We start from the raw sequence: 19,248 nt of genomic DNA on the forward strand, positions 1-19,248 counted from the left end.
AAACGTTGCGAAGATACATGAAGTGTGAACTGACAAGCTCAGATTTTAGTGGTGGTAATAGTGGCTTAGATATGTCTCAAAATAACTTATTTAAATTGTCCAAAAGCTAAGCTTGCTTCGTGTTGTTTATGTTCTAATAATGGTATAAAATGTTGGCATTTTAAATCAATGCAAAAATAACCAATACTGTGCAGCTGCATTATTTTAAATGACATTTTCTCCAGGCATCCCCTACTACGACCTTCCTGTTGCTCAGTAACTTACATTAGGATGTGTAAATCTAAACCACAAAATACAATTTGTGAATGAAAGAAAACATTTGCCTTTCAGAGTTAATTCAGGTGATCATCTCTTTTATTGATGGAAATCCAATCTTGCAGGACAGCTCAGGACCGCAGCTACAACATTAATACCCTTAACATTTAGTTGATTCTTACACTTTAAGCATTACAATCAAAAGCATGTTAGACACACTAGGACAACTACAGCAGGTCACCGATGTAATAGGAGAAGGAAACTAAGGGGTTCTACCCACTCATCACCCACTGGGACAGAGAGGGACCAGGCTCCCTCCCTGCATCAGCCCCCTGTGAAACATCCCTAAAAGTGCTCATTCAGTCAATTTTAATGACCCATGATTCATAAGTGCCAACTTAGATATGATCCAAATACAAAGAATGTAAAGGCCTAAGACACATTTAATAAAACAAAATACAGTAACTAGCTCAAACACCTCAGGAGAGGACATCCAAAACTAACATTTCTCTATTGTCAGACAAAATATAAGTAGTATTGGATGTCCCACAGCAAAACATCACCATTCACAAAAATAATATATTTTGTAACATTGCTTGGAGTAGATTAGGAGTGCAACACTAACACGTACAGTTAAATACAGTGAGAGAGGACACTTCATACAGACAGCAGTACACACAGATCTGTTAGGGTGGAGCTGAGGCTGCACTGCGGGAGGAGCCCTTTTATTTTGAAAGCCACAAGTTTGTTCATTCAGGCGGAAGAGGAGTGATTAATAAATGTAATCAAGGTGCTCTGTTGAGATCAGTCTGCCCCACCACCATCCCCACCTAAACATGAGCCTGTATGCGCATGCACACAGAAACCAGGATGCATTCACTCATGATACAGATATTTGAATTAATAAATACAGCAGTTTCTGGTTAGGCTGTATTCATCTGAGGCCCTGAAGACTGGTGTGATAAGAGATTCTCGGTGTGAAGGGAATGGAGACAAAGTGGAATTATAAGGAAGGCTATACTCTATGTATTTTTTTTTCATAATTGCCTAAATGATAAAATATTGAGTGTGGATTCTGGGATCCTGGATGTGAGCTGTAGTGGAGTGTGGGGCACTATGAAAGATAGATGAACAGCGAAAGCAGAGCAGCCCATTGGCTCTTCAAGCCACCAGAACCACACGCATGGTGTTGGTGTATCCAGAGCCTGGACGCCAGCCGGTCAGGACGATGACAACATCTCCCTCTTTGAAGAAGCCACGGACTTTGCCTGAATGATAAAGTATACAAATTTTAACCAAACAATGCTTGTTTGTTGTTTTAAATTCTGTTCAACATAATGTCTTGGCATCAATATTAACAGCAGTTGGGCCTTGTGCACTGCAACAACTGTGCGATACCAAGTCTTACCCATATCCATGGCGAAGTTGACACGCATGTCGACGTCCTCCGCCCACACGTCGTGGGAAGGTTTGGTGTAGAGCACAGGGAAGATGCCGCGGTACAGGTGAGCTTGGCGAGCTGTCTGAGCGTTACGGCTCACGGCGAGGATGGGGGCACGGGGCCTGTACCTGGAGATCAGGTGGGCGGACCTGCACACGTGTAGAGATATATATTTGCAAAGTAGTTTTTACAGCATAGATACACACCAATTAACTGATTATTACATAAGGACCTAGCAACAAATGCACTGCCTAAAGGCATGTTTATGTCAAGTGTGGACAAATTCTATTTAGTGTTGGTTTCCAGAGTCAGAAAGAGGTTCAGTTACTATGGCAGCATGTCGAATAGTTTACTAGAGAATTTCTAAATAAATGTATAAAATTGTGTCTTTGATTTCCTTGAAAAGCACTATACATATACAATATATTATTGAAACGCACGTGTGCCTTTTAACCTGCAAGTCACTTATCTTAATGCTGATAGGCCTACATGTGCCCTAACATGCAGTGTGATTCAACCCTTCCACTCAATCATAAGAGATGGTGAGTCGTCCCGCCCTAACAGGTGCAACAAGGGACCCTTGAACACAGAGTGAAAATGCCCACGTAATCCTGAGCCCTCAAATCAGACATAATTACATTGAATCATGGGTGTGCAGAAGTCAATGGCGCAATCCAAACGTACTCTTTAACACTTTGAAGGCACTGGACTTCTCCTCAGAGAAATGAACTGTATGTACCAGTCAGGTTAGTTCAATCTCATGTTTCACCAAATGACTCGTTCTTCTTGAAGCATTTTCTTGCAACCTGCTCAACCGTTTTCACAGAGCCAGTTGCTGTGAAGGAGGGAAAATATTTGGACTGAACTACTGACACATCCACTTTCTTTCTTGAAATTGGTTGCTATATCCAGCCACCCTGTTTAACAGCACACATACACACACACACACACACAATTGAAGGAGAGGGGATACATAGGTGCACATTAGGTGCTTTGGCGGAGAAGAGATAGTTGTGCATGACAGGTCGGCTGGAGTATGGTGACACTTTACCGTCAAGAACAGGATCGCTTCACCTCTTTCCTTCTCTTCCTTACCTCCCAGTCTTGGTGAGAACAATGATGGCGCTAGCGCAGCATTTGAAGGATGACTCGACAGCTCCGACAGCTACAGCCTCTGAAGGGTCTCTGGTCAGTTGGGAGTGTCTTCTCAGCTCCTCAAACAGCTGTCTGTGGAAGGTGGCTGCCTCGGCCTCACGTGCAATCTGAGGCCCGAGGGATGGGAGGAAGGAAGGAAGAGTAGGGGGAGGGGGTGTAGGAGGGCTGGGGGTTACTCCCAGTCACACGCTTAACACCACAGCAGCGTGCTGAGCCATTCACACCATTGTGAGACACTGGCAAATAATGAGTAAGACTCCTGGTCGTTTACTTTTTGAGGTAATGATATAAGGATATGTCCTTTAAGCCCTAAAGCAAATGGAGAGGTACAAAAACCTCAGTCAGAAACATTAGGAAATGATTGAGTTGTATAAATGTCTACAACAAGCTGCCTGCTCAAGGTATTTGCCAGACTCATCCATGCAGTCAGTCCCTGTCTAGCCCTACTCTGCCTCTCTCCGACTCTTTGAAAAACAGATACGCGTGTCCTCCTTGACCTGCCAGGCTCAGATACCCTGCCTACCTTCCGGAGCCTGTGAGCACAATGATCCCAGAGGCTAAGCTCTTAAAGGACGCCTCGACGGCACCGATCGCAATGGCCTCAGCGGGGTCTTTGCAGAGTGGCGTGGAGCGTCGCAGGTCCTCGAACACCTGCCGGTGGAACATCGCTGCCTCGGCTTCACGAGCAATCTGGCACAAGTGAGGGCAAAATGCACCGAGCAAAGGCAGTCCCACGCCAGGCAAACAAAGGTGTTAAATAAGGAGAATGGGTAGAGAGACAGAGAGAAAAAAAAAAAAAAAAAGGGACAGGAACATGGAGAGTAGAGAAAGATGGGAGAGAGGACAGGATGGACAATGAATTGAAGCGGTTAGATGTGCATTTAGTGGGCGGGGAAACAAGTGAAGATCAATATTAAAAACATATCCGAGAGTCAAGCGCTGTGTCTCAATTCACATACTGCCATACCTACAGAGTGTTCAAAGTATGGCAACAATAATATCACTACAAGATGGCTTCCTTTTGGAAAGGGAGGGACCACTATAGTATTTTCAAACTTATGAAAATACTGTGTGTGCTGTCACACACACATGACAGCAAAACATTAATTTCTTTAGTAGCCAGTAGATATTATGGTGACAGAAAATCATGGTCATGTGGAAAATTATGATCATATTTTGGTGAGTAGACAACAGTCATGCTTGTTTCAGTGCAAATTACAGCCGTAAAAAGTCAAACACTACAGCAAGGAGGTAACTGTTTCACAGTTTAAAACACTCGAGTGTACTGACTGAAGTATACGATTTGAGACACAGCACAATTATTAAAAATCAACAACATAACAGTACAATCTGGAGGTAAAGGTACAGATACAACTAGATAAAAAAAAAAATATAGAAAAATGTAATGGCCACAAATTAAATGAGATCTGATATCACACGCACTACACACAAAGTGAAGAGATGGTTAAAAAAAGTCAGTAGGATTTAACAAAAGTAGTAGAAAGAAAAGTCAAAGCTTGATACAAGACAAAGTGAGTCCTAATTATATTTTTGCTCTATAAATTGTGCTCTACTGTGAGTTGAGAAACAGAAGACTAGAAGATACACATGCAACAATCTGAAAGGCAGGAGGCTGTAGAAGTGCCGAGTCATTCTTGCATCTGCAGGGCAGTGCAGACTGAGCGTAGCCGAGGACAGGGAGGTTTGCCAAGAAAGGACCGAACAATGGAGGAAATGCACGACAGCATTAGCTGCATTATCCGCCTATAGTGATCATGCATAACTTAGAACATTTACACGTTTTGCTTTTTCAATTGGTGTTTTACTTCTCTTTCCCTGACTATAAAACTAAAAGTAAACAGGAGTGACTTATGTGCACAGTAAACACCCGTTGACAGAAATGACCAGATGACTTTGGGGGTGATTATCGTGCACTTAGAAATAGTAAAGAAGGGCAGCCACAGTGACTTTGTTAGATAAAGAGGTGCAGGCGTTCACTTCAGTTCAGATGGACTCAAACATCATAACATCTAATTCATTTAAGATTCACTTTTTACTGTGTCCCCCTTCTGTGGCAGTTACAGATATAACAATAGTTAGTAAATCATGTGCAAGGCCAACAACTAAAAAAAAAAAAGACACAGCTGGAACCAAAATCCCAAAGGATGCTTGAATGAGGTTTCACCAACTTTAAATATCATTATATTGAACTTATCAGATTTGTTGATAGTGATTTATCATTTACAGACTATTCTTTAGAATACCTTTAGAAAGATGATGAATAAAAAAGTGGAAACCAGTGGATGGATAAACTAATAAATGAAATCCAGTTCCAGTTGGCCTAACACTCATACTGACACCATCTTTAGCAGCTGTTAGGCCAATATAAAAGCTGCATGAGAATATAAAAAAGAAAAAGTAAATAATATAAATATATGTCAAAATATTTTTTAAATAATGCAATATTGTGTAGACAGTCAATTGCTCCAATCAATAGGTGCTTATGAAATGACCACAAAGTTTACTCTTGTTTTACATGTATTTAATAGACATTGACTCACCATGTGCTGTGTGCGTACTGCCTCCAGAGGGTAGTCACCCTTGGCGGTCTCTCCGCTCAACATGATGCAGTCGGCTCCGTCCAACACAGCGTTTGCTACGTCACTGCCCTCAGCGCGGGTCGGTCTGGGCTTCTTGATCATGCTCTCCAACATCTGAGTGGTGATCATGTGAGGGGTTCCGAAGAAGCAAAGGAGACTAATGCTCAACAGTTTGTTTTTCCAAGATAATACAAACACTGTTCTTCTTCATTATGAAATCAAATTATAAATAAACATCCCGAAAACATAAGAATTGCAGGACATCATTTTCCGTTTTCTGACCTGAGTGGCACATGTGATTGGTTTGCCAGCTCTGTTGCAGCGACCGATCATCATCTTTTGGGCGAGGAAGACTTTTTCTGTTGGAATCTCAATACCCAAGTCCCCACGGGCAACCATGATGCCATCGCTGGCATCCATGATCTCGTCAAATCTGCGCAACAGACATTATATAAATATTTGAACTAATTAAACCAAATCAAACCAGTACTGAATGTACTCCTGTCAGTATTCATGGGTGTTTAGAGTTTGGGTTTTCACAGATGGAACTTTAAAGTAAGAAAAAAACATTTACAATAGACCAGAATTAGTGGACCCCACACATGAAACAAAGAAATGATGAAGACATTTCATCCACACCTGCGTACACCCTCGTGGTTCTCCAGCTTGCTGATGATCTTGATGTCTTTGCCTTTCTCTCCGAGCACAGCCCTGACAGCATGTACGTCTGCTGCTTTGCGGATGAAGGAGGCGAACACCATGTCCACTCCATGCGCCAAACCGAACTGCAGGTCCTGTATGTCCTTCTCTGAAACAGCAGGCAGGTCTACAGCAGCACCGGGAAGGTTCACTCCCTTCTTGCTGCCCAGGGTGCCACCATTCTCAATCTCACACATGAGGTAATCAGAGCCTGGAGACAAACATGAAATACTAATGAGCTCAAGACTTTTGTTTGGGCAACGTCAGTGTTTCCTGAACCTTCTAATGGATCAAAAGAGATTTGTATGGGGCGAACCTTATTTACTCTGTGTGTATGCCTCTCCTGCACTCACCAATCTCCTTAACCTGCAGGGACATAAGTCCGTCATCAATGTAGATCTTGCTGCCAATTTCCACCACGTTGGTAATATTCTTGTAGTCGAGCCAGAGAAGCTCATCACTGCAGTTGTCCTGGTAGGTATCGTCCAAAGTTATCTTGATCATTTTGCCCTTCTCCAGTTCCACCTCTCCTTGGCCGTCCTGTCACATCATCAATAGGCACTTTGTTACTGAGCAGTATTATTGAGAATTATTGAGTCATTTCAGTGGAGCATTGTTTTGTTTTGGGGTTAAAGAGGGACAGGAGGTGATGGACTCACTCCTTTGATGAGGCCAGTCCTGATCTCTGGGCCCTTGGTGTCCAGGGCAATACCAATAGGCCTGTACTGGATGCTGCCAGGCTCGAAGCTCTCACATGCTTCACGCACGTTCTTGATGGTCTGTGCGTGGTACTGCAGGAGGGGAGAGTGTAACACTTTAAGATATCTCCAGAGATGACATTCATTGCATGATATTGATTTACTGCCCTCTCAAGGACACAGACTTTGTTGGTGTAAGAGTAACACCAGTAACCTAAAGTTTACACTCAGCAAACAACCATATTTCAAGGTAAATGTTAAAAGGTGTGTCTGACATCTCACAGTCATAATCATGAATCATACTGTCACAGCACCACAAGGGCTCATATCCTACTTCCTCCCACCCTCACTAAAGTGTTGTGTAACTAAGAGGCTTTGGGTTACAATGCCTCGCAAATTAAGAGTCGTACTAGGATCGTCCATATGATACATTATCACGTGGAGTATAAGTATATTGGTCCAGAATGTCATCGCAAATAATTGTCACTTTGTTGCAGTGGAACCTAAAACACCAGCTCAGCCACTGCAATGTTTATTCCATGTATATATGGTGAGTTCATCAACCTAGTAGGATTTCACTGCAAAACTGAACATTTTAAAATATAACATCACAAGTAGACATGATCCAAGAGACTTGCATAAAACAATTCATGATGGTAAACCGACTCTGACAAACAAAAGTTAAATTTTTAAGTATTAAAGAAACATTGTGATGGCTGATGTCAAGTGCAACCTTGGCTAAATGAGATGCAGTGAGGAATGAAGGAAGAAGTGTAGTGTTGTTATATAAATGCCATCTTCTCCTGCAGGCTAATGAACACATGGTACAATGTTTGTGACTTTGAAGACATCTGTCTGATGCACTTGGCTTATACTGCCCATCCAGGTAACCAGAGCTTTCAGTAATAACTTTCACATTGGCAACTCCCCAAACTTACACTACACTGACACTACTTAATATAAAACAAACTGGATGGTCTCTAGAGCAGGTGACTGTTTTACACACTTTATGTAAGCATATAGGTCCATGTCAATACTTTTACAATTCATTCCCTACAGTATGTGAACTGAAACTTGAGTAACTGTTCAGCTACATTCAGTTTTGTGCAATAATAATTCTGGTTTAAGAAATGGGACTTCCTGGATTTGCAACATAAGCTACTTTCCGCCTCCCCCTTTGGCTGGAAAGTAAAGTGACCTTGGTGCAGGTTTGTGTACACAACACTTCTAGAATCCAGGCAAGCTCCCTGCTGAGCAGTTAAAGGCAGGGCATTAAGCTACAGGTAACTTATGTATATTCCAAGCCAACGAAACTCTGGTTTCTTCTGCTGTTCTCTGAATTTACATTGAACTTTGGGCGTCTTGAGTCTCCTGCACCCACAAGAACCATAAGGAAGACTTCAGCTGTTGCTAACAGAATTGGTAAATTTTCTTGGATTTGCCATTGAATAAGATCTCCATATCTATACAAACCATGAACCTTCAAGTGTGACATTTATGTCGAGTGATTTCAATTTTTTCGTAAAGTAAAAATATTTATATGAGGATCTTGCTGAATTTCAATAGACATGGTAATTAGATGTGGAGAAAACGATGTGGAGTCTTATTTTCAAATGACATAACGATGAATAATAAGGGTAGAGCGTGGCCTAGGGGATAGAGCGGGTGCTCTGCAACAAGAAGGTTGCCGGTACGAATCCCACTCTATCCCATCTGCATGCCTAAGTGTCCTTGGCAAGATACTGAACCCCTAAATGGCCCCTCATAAATAGAGTGTTCTAAAAAATGAAAGTCGCTTTGGATAAAAGCGTCAGCTAAATGACATGTAATGTAATGTAATAATGATTTGTTTGTTTAAAAAAGGACCCATTTCCCATACTGGATAAGATCATATTTTGATACACATGATGAGAGAGCAGAGTTGGGTTATAGGTGATGTTCAGCTCAACTGCCTGGATACAGTATTTACAATGTTGACAGTCTCCCTCTACCCTGGCTTCTATCTTTGAACCCTTGACGTGCATGTATGATGAGTACAAATAACTCTTTTGTGACTTCTTAAACTTTTGTGGTGTGCACTCGATCTGCAGTTGGTCCAAGTAGTCTGTCCTCTCAGAATCAGAACAAAACACTTTTACAGTGTGTGACATACTGACTCAATCCAGCTCCATCACTGATAAGATGTTGGCTAGCTGGTAAAAACTTGCACTACTATATTCTCCCATTCATGGTGGCTGGACTCCTTCTGCTACAAGAGCCAAGCTGACTGCAGGTCACAATGAATTACGGACTTTTTAACGTTTAACTTTGTTGATCTTCTACTTTCACCAACCAACGGAAGTTGTCTATACCGCACAGAACCATATGTGATGCAAATCATCAGACTACTTTAAACGAGACTTTTTAATAGTTGACTGTTGGCCTGACCTCACTCATTACACAGTTGAGAAAGCAGTTACCCACCTCATGTGTGCCATGTGAGAAGTTCAAGCGAGCAATGTTCATTCCAGACTTGATCATTTCCTTCAGCGTATCCACTGAACGAGAGGCTGGTCCTGTAGCAGTCATTGAAAGGAAAGGGTTGACATTCATGTTGTATAATTACTCTGTCAATAGATCAACACATTTTATTGTGGACTAACTTAAGTGCATTGTTTCATTTTCTGTACAGGGATCCTGTTTAGTTCCATTCAGTCTCATCTTACTTTTCATTTGAATAAAGCCGATTGTATTTATATATTAATCATGTACCATAGCAAAAAGGTTACTGACAATTAAAAATTCCAATGTGCTACAGTCTATTAATGAAATTGTGTATCTGCAGGAATCTCAAGTCTCAACAACTGTCAAAAACTTTAAACGTTTTAATAACCTTTCCATTTCATTTGCTTTCAATGCGTTCTCTTGAGAAATGCACAGCTACAACTCCACACAGAGGAAGGGGTGTTTCCTTATATTTTAATTAAAGTACATGTTTTTCTATCTTGTGACGTGAAGTCTAAGAACGTAGACCAACCAATGGTGCAGATGATTCCGGTGTTACGTGCAGTGGTGGGCTCAGAGTCGATGTCCAGCAGGCACAAGTGTTCCAGGAAAGTGTCGGCCGTGGCAGCGTTGAGCTGCTGTGTCTGGATGAAGGCAGAGCCCATGTCTTGAGACTTTGACTGAGGCATGGTGATTGGTGGTGCAGCTGAAGAAGTCCTGCCAGAGAAATGGAGACAAATACACAGTCACTGACAGCACTCTACTGTAAACCACTGCTGGCTTACCTCGTTTTATTTCTTTTCTTAAAACAGCCACTTTACAAGCTTATAAACTGAATTATATTAAAAAAAAAAAAAAAAAAAAAGAATAGGACCTTTGGTCAATGGATAGTTATATACACCAGGTGAATATTAGATTACATCAATTGTCAAAATGTAAATTCCTTTGGCCAACAGGTGGATTAAACTTTGCACCGAGCATAACTTTGTATAGCCTAATAAACTGAGGCTGAAAGTCAGAGCATTTTCAACACTAGTTTCTTTGCTCTGGTACAAATCCGTTGATGCGCCTTGTTTTTGTTTTGTTTTTTTCTTTCACCCAAGGTTAAAATCTAAGTGAACTAAAATGCATGACTACAAACCTTGTGAGAACTCTGCTTACGGGGCAAAAGAAACCATAGTGTGATTTAACTGACTACAAAGTGCAGCTGTGAGAACACCTTTAAGCTACATGCCCTGCTCTGTGTCCTTAGTAACCTACTATACCTCACTCTGTATTGTAGCTGAGGAATGTCCATCTGGGAATCAATTAATTAAAGTATGTTGCTTGCTGACATTCAAGTTAAGTACAACCACAAGATGACTAATTTAATAAAAACTTGCATACATGTTGGCCACAGAGGCCATGATAAGGATCCTGATCTGTAATCAGTGCAAATCTAGTAACGGGTGAGATACTTTGAATAAAATTTAATTTTGTTACCATTTTAGCTTTTGGCTACTTTTACTCAACCAATAGTTTATACTAGGGCTGGGCCATTAACTGAAAATGTATCGAAACTGACTTTTAGAACCTCTAACTGACCTCATCCTGCTCATGTTGATTAATGCGGTTATAACTTTCCCCAATGCATTATTCACTGACTGTCGGGTTTCCACTTTGTTCATTATGCAGTGGCCACCCGGGTTCCTTGTACCATCTTGCATTAACCCACCACATGTCCTCTCTCCCACGTGATCTGCGCTCACTTTATACATCAACAATAAACACAAACACTGATCGAAAGTTAATATGACACGTACAGGACTTGAAGTTTCTTTTTGTTAGTTTGATTCGCTCTAGAGTTTGAGACACAGGTTTAAACACATTAAAAAAATGCCCATCAGTCTGTGCACACGCAGTTCACCTCCAACATGTGACACACACAGCCAGGACATCAGATATAAAGTGACCAGAATGATCTGGATTCTTGAGCAGACATCATTGATTAATAACAAAATAAATGTGATCATCAGTTTGTCTAAAGCGCGAGAGAGACACTCTTGCAGACAGGAGATAAGTTCTTCCTGCATAATATGAAGCAATGCAGATTTCTTTCTTTATTGTTGCGAAACAGGCAACACCCGTTCATCCATGAACATGAACAGGGTTTTATAAACATCAGTTCTAAGTGTGAGTTATTATTCATAATCAAGGTATACATTTGATGATATCAAATCATATCTCCCAGAACTAGTTTATACAGAAAGTACATTATTGTGATAGCTGGAGAAAAAGGAAAAACGCTCAAGCCCTTTCATGCTGTGAGACATTCACACTTTAATACATGTTGGAAGTAGTTAAGGCTAATACTTAAACACAACACGGCCTTCCAAAGCTATACCGAGTAGAGTGGGATATACAGTCCTGAGCTGCGACACACGATATAGTACATTATGTTCCCCCCCACCCACTGCTTACTGAGTCACCCATAGCAACAACACCATTACCAATCTGATCACAGGGCTAGGATTGCTGGATCTTAGCACTTTCATTTAGTCAGAAAAGCAAAAATATAAAGTAAATTGCACAAAACATGTCAGTATCCTGTGTGACATAATGAGCGCAACAGTACTTCAGTACTGTCATGTGGCTGTGGCTGAGGGGTAGAGTGGTCGTCCTCCAACCTGAAGGTCGGCGGTTCGATCCCCAGTCTGAACAATCTGCATGCCGAAGTGTCCTTGGGCAAGATGCTGAACCCTGAATGGCCCCCATAGAATAACAAAGTGCTTGGATAGATGCACTGTATGAATGTGTGTGTGATTGGGTGAATGTGAAACTGTAGTGTAAAGCGCTTTGAGTGGTCATCAAGACTAGAAAAGCGCTATATAAATACAAATCCATTTACCATGTGCATGGATGTGTGACTTGTCTCAGAGAGAGTGCAATTAATCAAGGCGATATTTAGGGATGCCATCAAGCCATATCTGAGCAAACCAACAAAGTATGTATATTTGGGCACGGTGACAAACTGCTAATCTACCATGATGAGGAAGACAGCTTCTGTTGGGCTCTGGTTGAAGTGGTAACATAACTAGACTGAGGCGGAAATGCTTTGTGGACAGTCAATCTGATGATATGTTTGACTGTCAAGCAAAAACTGGGATGGGGGGATCAATAAGACACTGAGATCAAGAAGAAGCAGGTTTGCAGCTATAGTTTTTCACTGAAATACAGATTATTCAAATTGACTCTTCTGGGGTTGATTCTTCACAAAATCTCCAATATACATGTGATATATCAATATATCACATCAAGGCAATGCTACAAGAATATAATCTTAGAAAAACACCTTTTTAAATCTGAATACAATTGAGTTTACACAAAGTATGATTGAGATCAATTAAAAACGCAAACAACATTCATTACATAGAGGCAATGTACAAGAGAAGCATAATTCGTTTATAGAATATTCAGGTCACTGTCTAAACCACCAAGAGGAGAAATTGAACAAAAACCCTCACTGGTTCCCTCATTGAAGTAACAACAGGTTGACAAATGAATATCTTTTATGCAATAACCCCTTTATGCATCCTTTTCAAATCATCGTGGTCCAAGTAAAAAGATTAAACAAAATGTACATTGACCAAGCAAGGGTTTCTTCAATATTAAATATTGGACATGTACTATATGTCACAGTTACCAGAAATTAAAAACAATTTGCTAAAATTCTTGTTTGTAACAAGATTCAGACAGTAGACTAATTGCAAAGACTGAGAAGAGAGCTGGAAGACGCCTGCATCTGTGGTTGGGGCATCTCAACAATGGACACACTGTTAGTGGACGACCAAATTTAGTCTCTTGAAGGAAAATCTGTTGCATCCTCTCCCTCATCACGTCCCAACTACAAATGGTGGGGGATTCCAGGCACAGCCAATACACCAACAGGCTCCTTGGCCTGCAGCCACTGACTGATGATGTAACATCTGAGTCAATGGGGCAGACCACTGCCAGACCAGTGCTGTACGTGAGCAATGTCACATCCCCATTAATGCAACACAAAACCATGAAGTGGACTGAAACACAGAGAAAGACTGCAGAGGGGAGAAGAGAGTAAAATATTTCCCATATATAACATTTGATTTGATTAAATTTGAAGAAAGTTTACCTTAATTCGATGCCGCGTTAGCATTTTTGACTAAATGTTCATACAAAACCAGACGTGGACAATGGCAGGATCTTTCACACTGCTCACAGTGTACTTTGACTTTATATTTTTCTAAGATATCAACCATTTGATTTTACTTTTAGTTTCTAACTCATCAGTAAAATTCAACTATCGAGGCATATTAAATGTTGGTATTTTGTAAAATACTTTTCTTAACTTACAGATATCATGCAACTTTCATTTAAATGTAATTCGAAAGGCATCCAACACTGGCAGTTGCTATTGCAAAAGTAAAGGGGATGCGCCTCTGTTTTACAGGGAAAGGCAGAGATTACATTTCAAGTACCGCTACCTACAAGCTGTTTTGCTACTTGACCACTGAATGATGACTACAAACAAGTCACATGCCCCAAAACACTGTAAATAGAGGCTTACACACCAGTGGTAACACAGACTCCGGCTGTTTTAAATGTTACTGCTGTGACATTTTAAACTTCTTTTTTTTTTGACAAACTAAATAACTTAATGTTTAATTATTAGTATTGTCCCCACCGATAAATTGCTTAACCCTCTTTTTGCCCCCCCCCCCTTTTCTTTTGTATCTTAATGTCCATGTATTAACAGACATTTTTTGATGCCATCAGAGGGACCACAGACAAAGGAAACATCAGAAAATCAGGCGGAGACTCTCCTTAACTAAGTGCAGTCATGTGTTGCCTCCCCGATGGTTATGGAAAGAAGAAATAATATCATTGACCCGAACGATTCACTGACCCCAGACAGCCAGTGAGCAGTCGCCACAGGCTAACAGCCAAAGTAACCCTGACACAGATGCAGACACAGGGCTAACTTTAGAGCTGGCTGCCAATAATCCCTGCCAATCCCCTCCCAACACATCTACCTTTGTAACGTTCTCAGTCACTATCTCATATAATAAGCCTGTACAATCAGTAGCAGCAACAGAAACATTGTTGTCAGGGTGTCATGACATTTACTATGTCCTGGTTTAGATGATAGCACGTCATATTGGGCATATCCATGTTGGCTCACAAAGACATTATACCATCAGTCACAATCACTCAAACAAAGCACCACTTGGAGGTTGTTCTACATACCGACAGTAGATCTTCGGGTTTCTTCTGGGGATAAATAGGCAAGTTACAACCAGTGACCTCCACAACAAGCCCAGTCTGTTGGAACTAGCAGTGCCAAGGATCGCACCACTCCCAGCAACAGCAGTCAAAGCAGAAATGGCCACTGCAGTGCGCATGCACATGTTTGACACTTTCAGGAGCTCAAGAGTAAATCCCTTCAATGAGGATAAAGGATATGGAGCGTGCCTGCTGTGCGAAGACACTCGCCATGACCTGATACAACGGACATACATGAGACTTCCACCACAACACACCAGAGCAGTGATGCTCCAATGTTCAACCAACGAAGGTCATACAACACTCCAGGCCAAAAACAGAGCCCAGGCTAATAATAAACACCCAGCATGCAGAGTCTGATTGTAGAAATCAAACATTCAGAGTGTATGGTGGTACTTGTTGTATGGAGGCCTGTAAACATAAACACAAACCTTGGTTGCATACTGTATAGAATTAAGTACATGAATAGTGTAGAATGCTGTGCAGTGTGCATATGAAGCATTTCAAAAACGCATACCAAATCATGTGGCATCATTTTTAACTGCATCTCAATATATTAAAAGGAGTTCATAGAGATTGTCACTATTTTTATTACAACCGTGGCTCTGCATTGCATTAGCCATCAAACATTTGGTAAGAAATCAGGATAAAGAGGCACTTTATAAGCCTTAGCATCTCAGTCATCAGCCTGCATTAGACAGACGCTGTGCTTTCCCCTTTGTTAAGCTCATCACTTATATTCTCAGCCACTTGATACTGTGACTCCGCTGGTCCCATGAGCAAGAGACTCCATTTTCAACAGAGCCAACATGCAGGGAGGAAATAAGAGTGTTGCCTGAAAGAATGTTATGCACAAAACAATCATTGGACCCTACATTACAAGGCATGCCAAGGCCATACTGCAGGTCCTGCGCATATAATACACACAACAGTGGATCTGTTTGACAAAGGATTCGACATTACACTTTATTTGCATGCACCTTTAGACAAACACCGGCAGCTGTTTTGGGAACAAAACGGCAGACAGAGGATTGTAGTCACATAAAAAGTACAACACAGAGAGCAGAACCACTTAAGTAAAGGCTACTTATACAGACAGTGATATTTCTCCTGCCTATTATCTATCCAGTGTGATCCAAGCCTTTATCCTCTGAGGTACCACTGCAGCATGACACTGCAGTGAAGCTACTCAGGCAACAAAATTACATTTATCAAAGGACGCTTATTAACTACAACACAACTAAGAGACTAGGTTTAGATTGAAGGACATGTAGCAAAGAAGATCAAAGAATGAACACGATACATTTATCTCGTGACTTAAATGGTCGTGTGAATTAACATGAAGATAGCTCGCAGCTTATAAAAGGATCATTGTATCTCGGGTGAATCCATGCCATCAGTATTGTGGTCAGTGAGCTGTATGTGATGTACAGATATGAATACGGTGACAGATGCGGCACAGGCGATGCACCAAAGATCACGTTCTCATCCTGCGTCACGTTTTCCTGATCTCGAGGCATCACGCTGGCGGACCAATGCGAGGCCGAGAACACAGAGCCGCCACACCCACATCAGGAGGCAACAGGAAGCAATTCTCCACCGCTGCGTTCTCCACACATCACATGAAAACGGGTTGTTTTAAACATGAAAACGGCGTATTCAAATAAAACTTTAACTGACATTGTTGTAGCTGTGAGTGTAGTGCGAGCTGCACTGCGCACGGACACATTCATCCAGTCCAACCGTCAGTTAGCTGCGTTTTAAACTAACAACGTTGTTTCACACATCCTCAGCCAATACAACACGAATTATCTTCAATAACTCCAAATAAAGTGTTCCGCCATTTTAAAGTACGGCTTCCATTAAAAGTTGAGTTGAAATAAGTCGCAGTGACGAGTGACGCGCGCACTTACACGACTCGCAGAATGCAGCCAAAGAGCCTATAAAAGCGGTTAAAGGTGGTGAGGTGACCGTATCCTGTGGGGCGAGCGATTCAGTCCGTGTGTGTGATGATGAGAGCAGCAGAGGATTAGAACCTTACCTCACTGAAAGACCCGCGTGGAGAGATGAACCCGCTGTGAGAGACGCTCAAGGTGATCTTCCTGCTCCTCACTCCGCCGAACTACTTTCTAGTGATGCTGACACATATCCATCCGAGGCCATATCGGTAAAAGGAAAGGAGCACACCGCCTGATTATATTCCAGGCAGCTTCCCCTCCCTCTGACTCATCAGATTCCTGCTGAAGTTCAGCTTTATGCGATGGAAAAGTCCGTAAAAATAGGGTCAAACTGTAAAACTGCGCGGAAGGATACGCGGAAACAGGGTGGAAGTGCTTGGTAAAGTTAGGCACCCAATCAGGACGCGTGAACGCATCAGTGGCCGGTGGGGTGAGACACGTGACCGTCTCAGACACGCGCTGCTGAAGCAGAGACACGATGTTATTATTCTAATTCATTATCACATGGCTGCACCATAGACTGTATACATAAAGGGGCTGCACAGAACTTCTGCTGCCGAAATGCATCATGGGACGCACCATCAGACTGCCAGGTACACTCTGACACGTACACTGCTGAAAAACGTTGTGTGCTTTTTTCATTCTATATTTTGGAACCTGGTATGAAATCACTAAAAAGTCCAGCGTCATTAAAAAGATGGACTGTTCCCGCAGTACGAGCATATTCCAACCGCTCAACGGATGCTTGACTCATGCTTCTATGAGGACCCCCGCCCCCCTCCCTTCCCCCACCTGCTGGTACTTCTCCACTGCACTGTTTGAGCCAATACTCCCATCCAGTGTTGAAAAATGTTCTTGCAGTCTTGAGATGCTTTTCAGTGACATGCATTGTATTGTTCAAGTACATAGATCATTGGGTAAAATAAAATATATAGATATTATTTGTATTTAAAATCAAATGTTAGACAATACATAAAACACAAACTCTATATATATTATTATTATTGTTATTATTATTATTATTATTAGTAGTAGTAGTAGTAGTAGTAGTAGAAGTAGTCTTCATAGAAGTGGGAGTATTCAAAATTACAAAATGTTGTATTTTAAGCACAGCCAATTCTATATGTGAATATATATGTTGACGTATACATACAAAGTATCACTGTGCAAATCACAAATAAAGCAGCACTATACTGGTATTCTTAGTATGTTTTTTTATTCTATAGAAATTATATTTGTTTAGATAAGATACAACAATATGAGATAAGATAGTCCTGTATTAGTCCCACTATGGGTGAATTTACTATGTTATAGCAGTATAAAAGAGGAAGTGACATAAATAAGTGACATTTATAAGGTAATAAATAAGTATTATATACAAGGAACTATAACAGATAGAAATATGTGCAATGTAAACAAATATAAAAAGTCAAAGAGTATTGCACATCAATGATATTGAAGTTGCAAAGATAGAAAATGATAATTGCCAAGTTAAGTTGGGTGATATAAATGTGAGGTGCATGTGGCTTAGTGGGACCTGTGCTGATTGTACAGTCTAACAGCAGCAGGAAGGAACCACAGTTGACACTGGAGAGAAAATCTGAAAATACAGTGGAAATTTGTTAAAGGTACGTGGATGTTAACTCTTATCATGTGCTAATGTGAAAATGTCAGAAATAACAACGTGTGATATCTGATTGTCCAGTGTTGAGAATACAGCTCTGACATACATGCTCACCAGGGGGATTCATTCTATTGTGATAATCAGCTCTGCCAAGGAGATGGCACAGTTCCTTGGCATAGACATAAATACATTCTTAACCATAGCGACATTCAAATATTCAGTCTCCGCAATAGAGGTCAGACAAATCCATCTGGCAAAGTCTTGGAAATACGATTACTCTGCAAGGATTCTTTTCTCTGGACTCGCTGTGACCTAGAGTAAGTCACATTGTACAGTTAGTGCACGTCACCTCACATCCCAGTGTTGCTCTCACCTGTTCACAGCACTGCTGCTTCCACTGCCCATGTCGCTGTCTCACTGGCTGCTGGCCGCCTCTGTCTGGATCCTCTCCCCTCCAGTGTACCTGGGGCCAGTGGGACACACCTGTTCAGGTGAGGGCCAGATCTACCGCCCAGTCCGCCTGTGTATAGTTTCAGCCCCTGGTTGTCAGTCAGCATTAATGGCCGCTATCCTCTTCGCTATGAGCTACTGTGGGAATATCCTCATATAAATCTCAGAGGATGAGCCAGGACGCCCTAATTCTTCTGAATGTTTTATTACTACACGATTTTAACTGCTGTTACCAATAAGATTTGAATATTATGGCCAAAAACGAGAGAAACAAATGTTTAATCCACAAAGACACATATAGAAGACAGCACAGAAACTTGGTGGTGATAACTGTTATAGTGTAAATAAGACTAATATGTCTGGCTGGCTCTCAAGTATCCAGCATTTAGTCATAGCTTTAATATGTCAGTTAGTCAACTTGGTTGACTGAATCATATTTCCATAACTGTTAACTGACAATGTTTATTTTCAATAAAAGAATTATAATGCTTTCATTTTAGAATTCCTGAATTGCTCACTATATTATACATCTCCGAGGAGATATGTTCGGGATAGTTCCAGTTATTGCACAGATTTAGCCTAATCA

General features: G+C 41.3%; 1 protein-coding gene across 4 annotated transcripts; it reads right to left on the reverse strand.

The window, feature by feature from the left end:
- Positions 1-336: 336 nt before the first annotated feature.
- On the reverse strand, positions 337-16,824 carry pkma (pyruvate kinase M1/2a). Of its 4 annotated transcripts, none has more exons than XM_062388692.1 (11): positions 16,672-16,824; positions 9,865-10,049; positions 9,312-9,403; positions 6,810-6,941; positions 6,504-6,690; positions 6,091-6,361; positions 5,734-5,884; positions 5,413-5,565; positions 3,375-3,541; positions 1,664-1,845; positions 337-1,523 (listed from the first exon to the last, which is right to left on the reverse strand). In XM_062388692.1, exons 2-11 carry the CDS (start codon positions 10,019-10,021, stop codon positions 1,417-1,419), a joined length of 1,599 nt encoding a protein of 532 aa, XP_062244676.1. In that variant the 5' UTR covers positions 10,022-10,049; positions 16,672-16,824; the 3' UTR covers positions 337-1,416. The 4 variants fall into 4 exon arrangements, with proteins under 4 accessions (XP_062244676.1, XP_062244685.1, XP_062244669.1 ...); XM_062388701.1 differs by lacking the exon at positions 16,672-16,824 and adding an exon at positions 16,544-16,567; XM_062388685.1 differs by lacking the exons at positions 3,375-3,541; positions 16,672-16,824 and adding exons at positions 2,792-2,958; positions 14,595-14,770.
- Between the last annotated feature and the right edge of the window lie 2,424 nt (positions 16,825-19,248).

The sequence above is a fragment of the Platichthys flesus genome, chromosome 1 (assembly GCF_949316205.1).
Source record: "Platichthys flesus chromosome 1, fPlaFle2.1, whole genome shotgun sequence".
Classification (NCBI taxonomy): Eukaryota; Metazoa; Chordata; class Actinopteri; order Pleuronectiformes; family Pleuronectidae; genus Platichthys; species Platichthys flesus.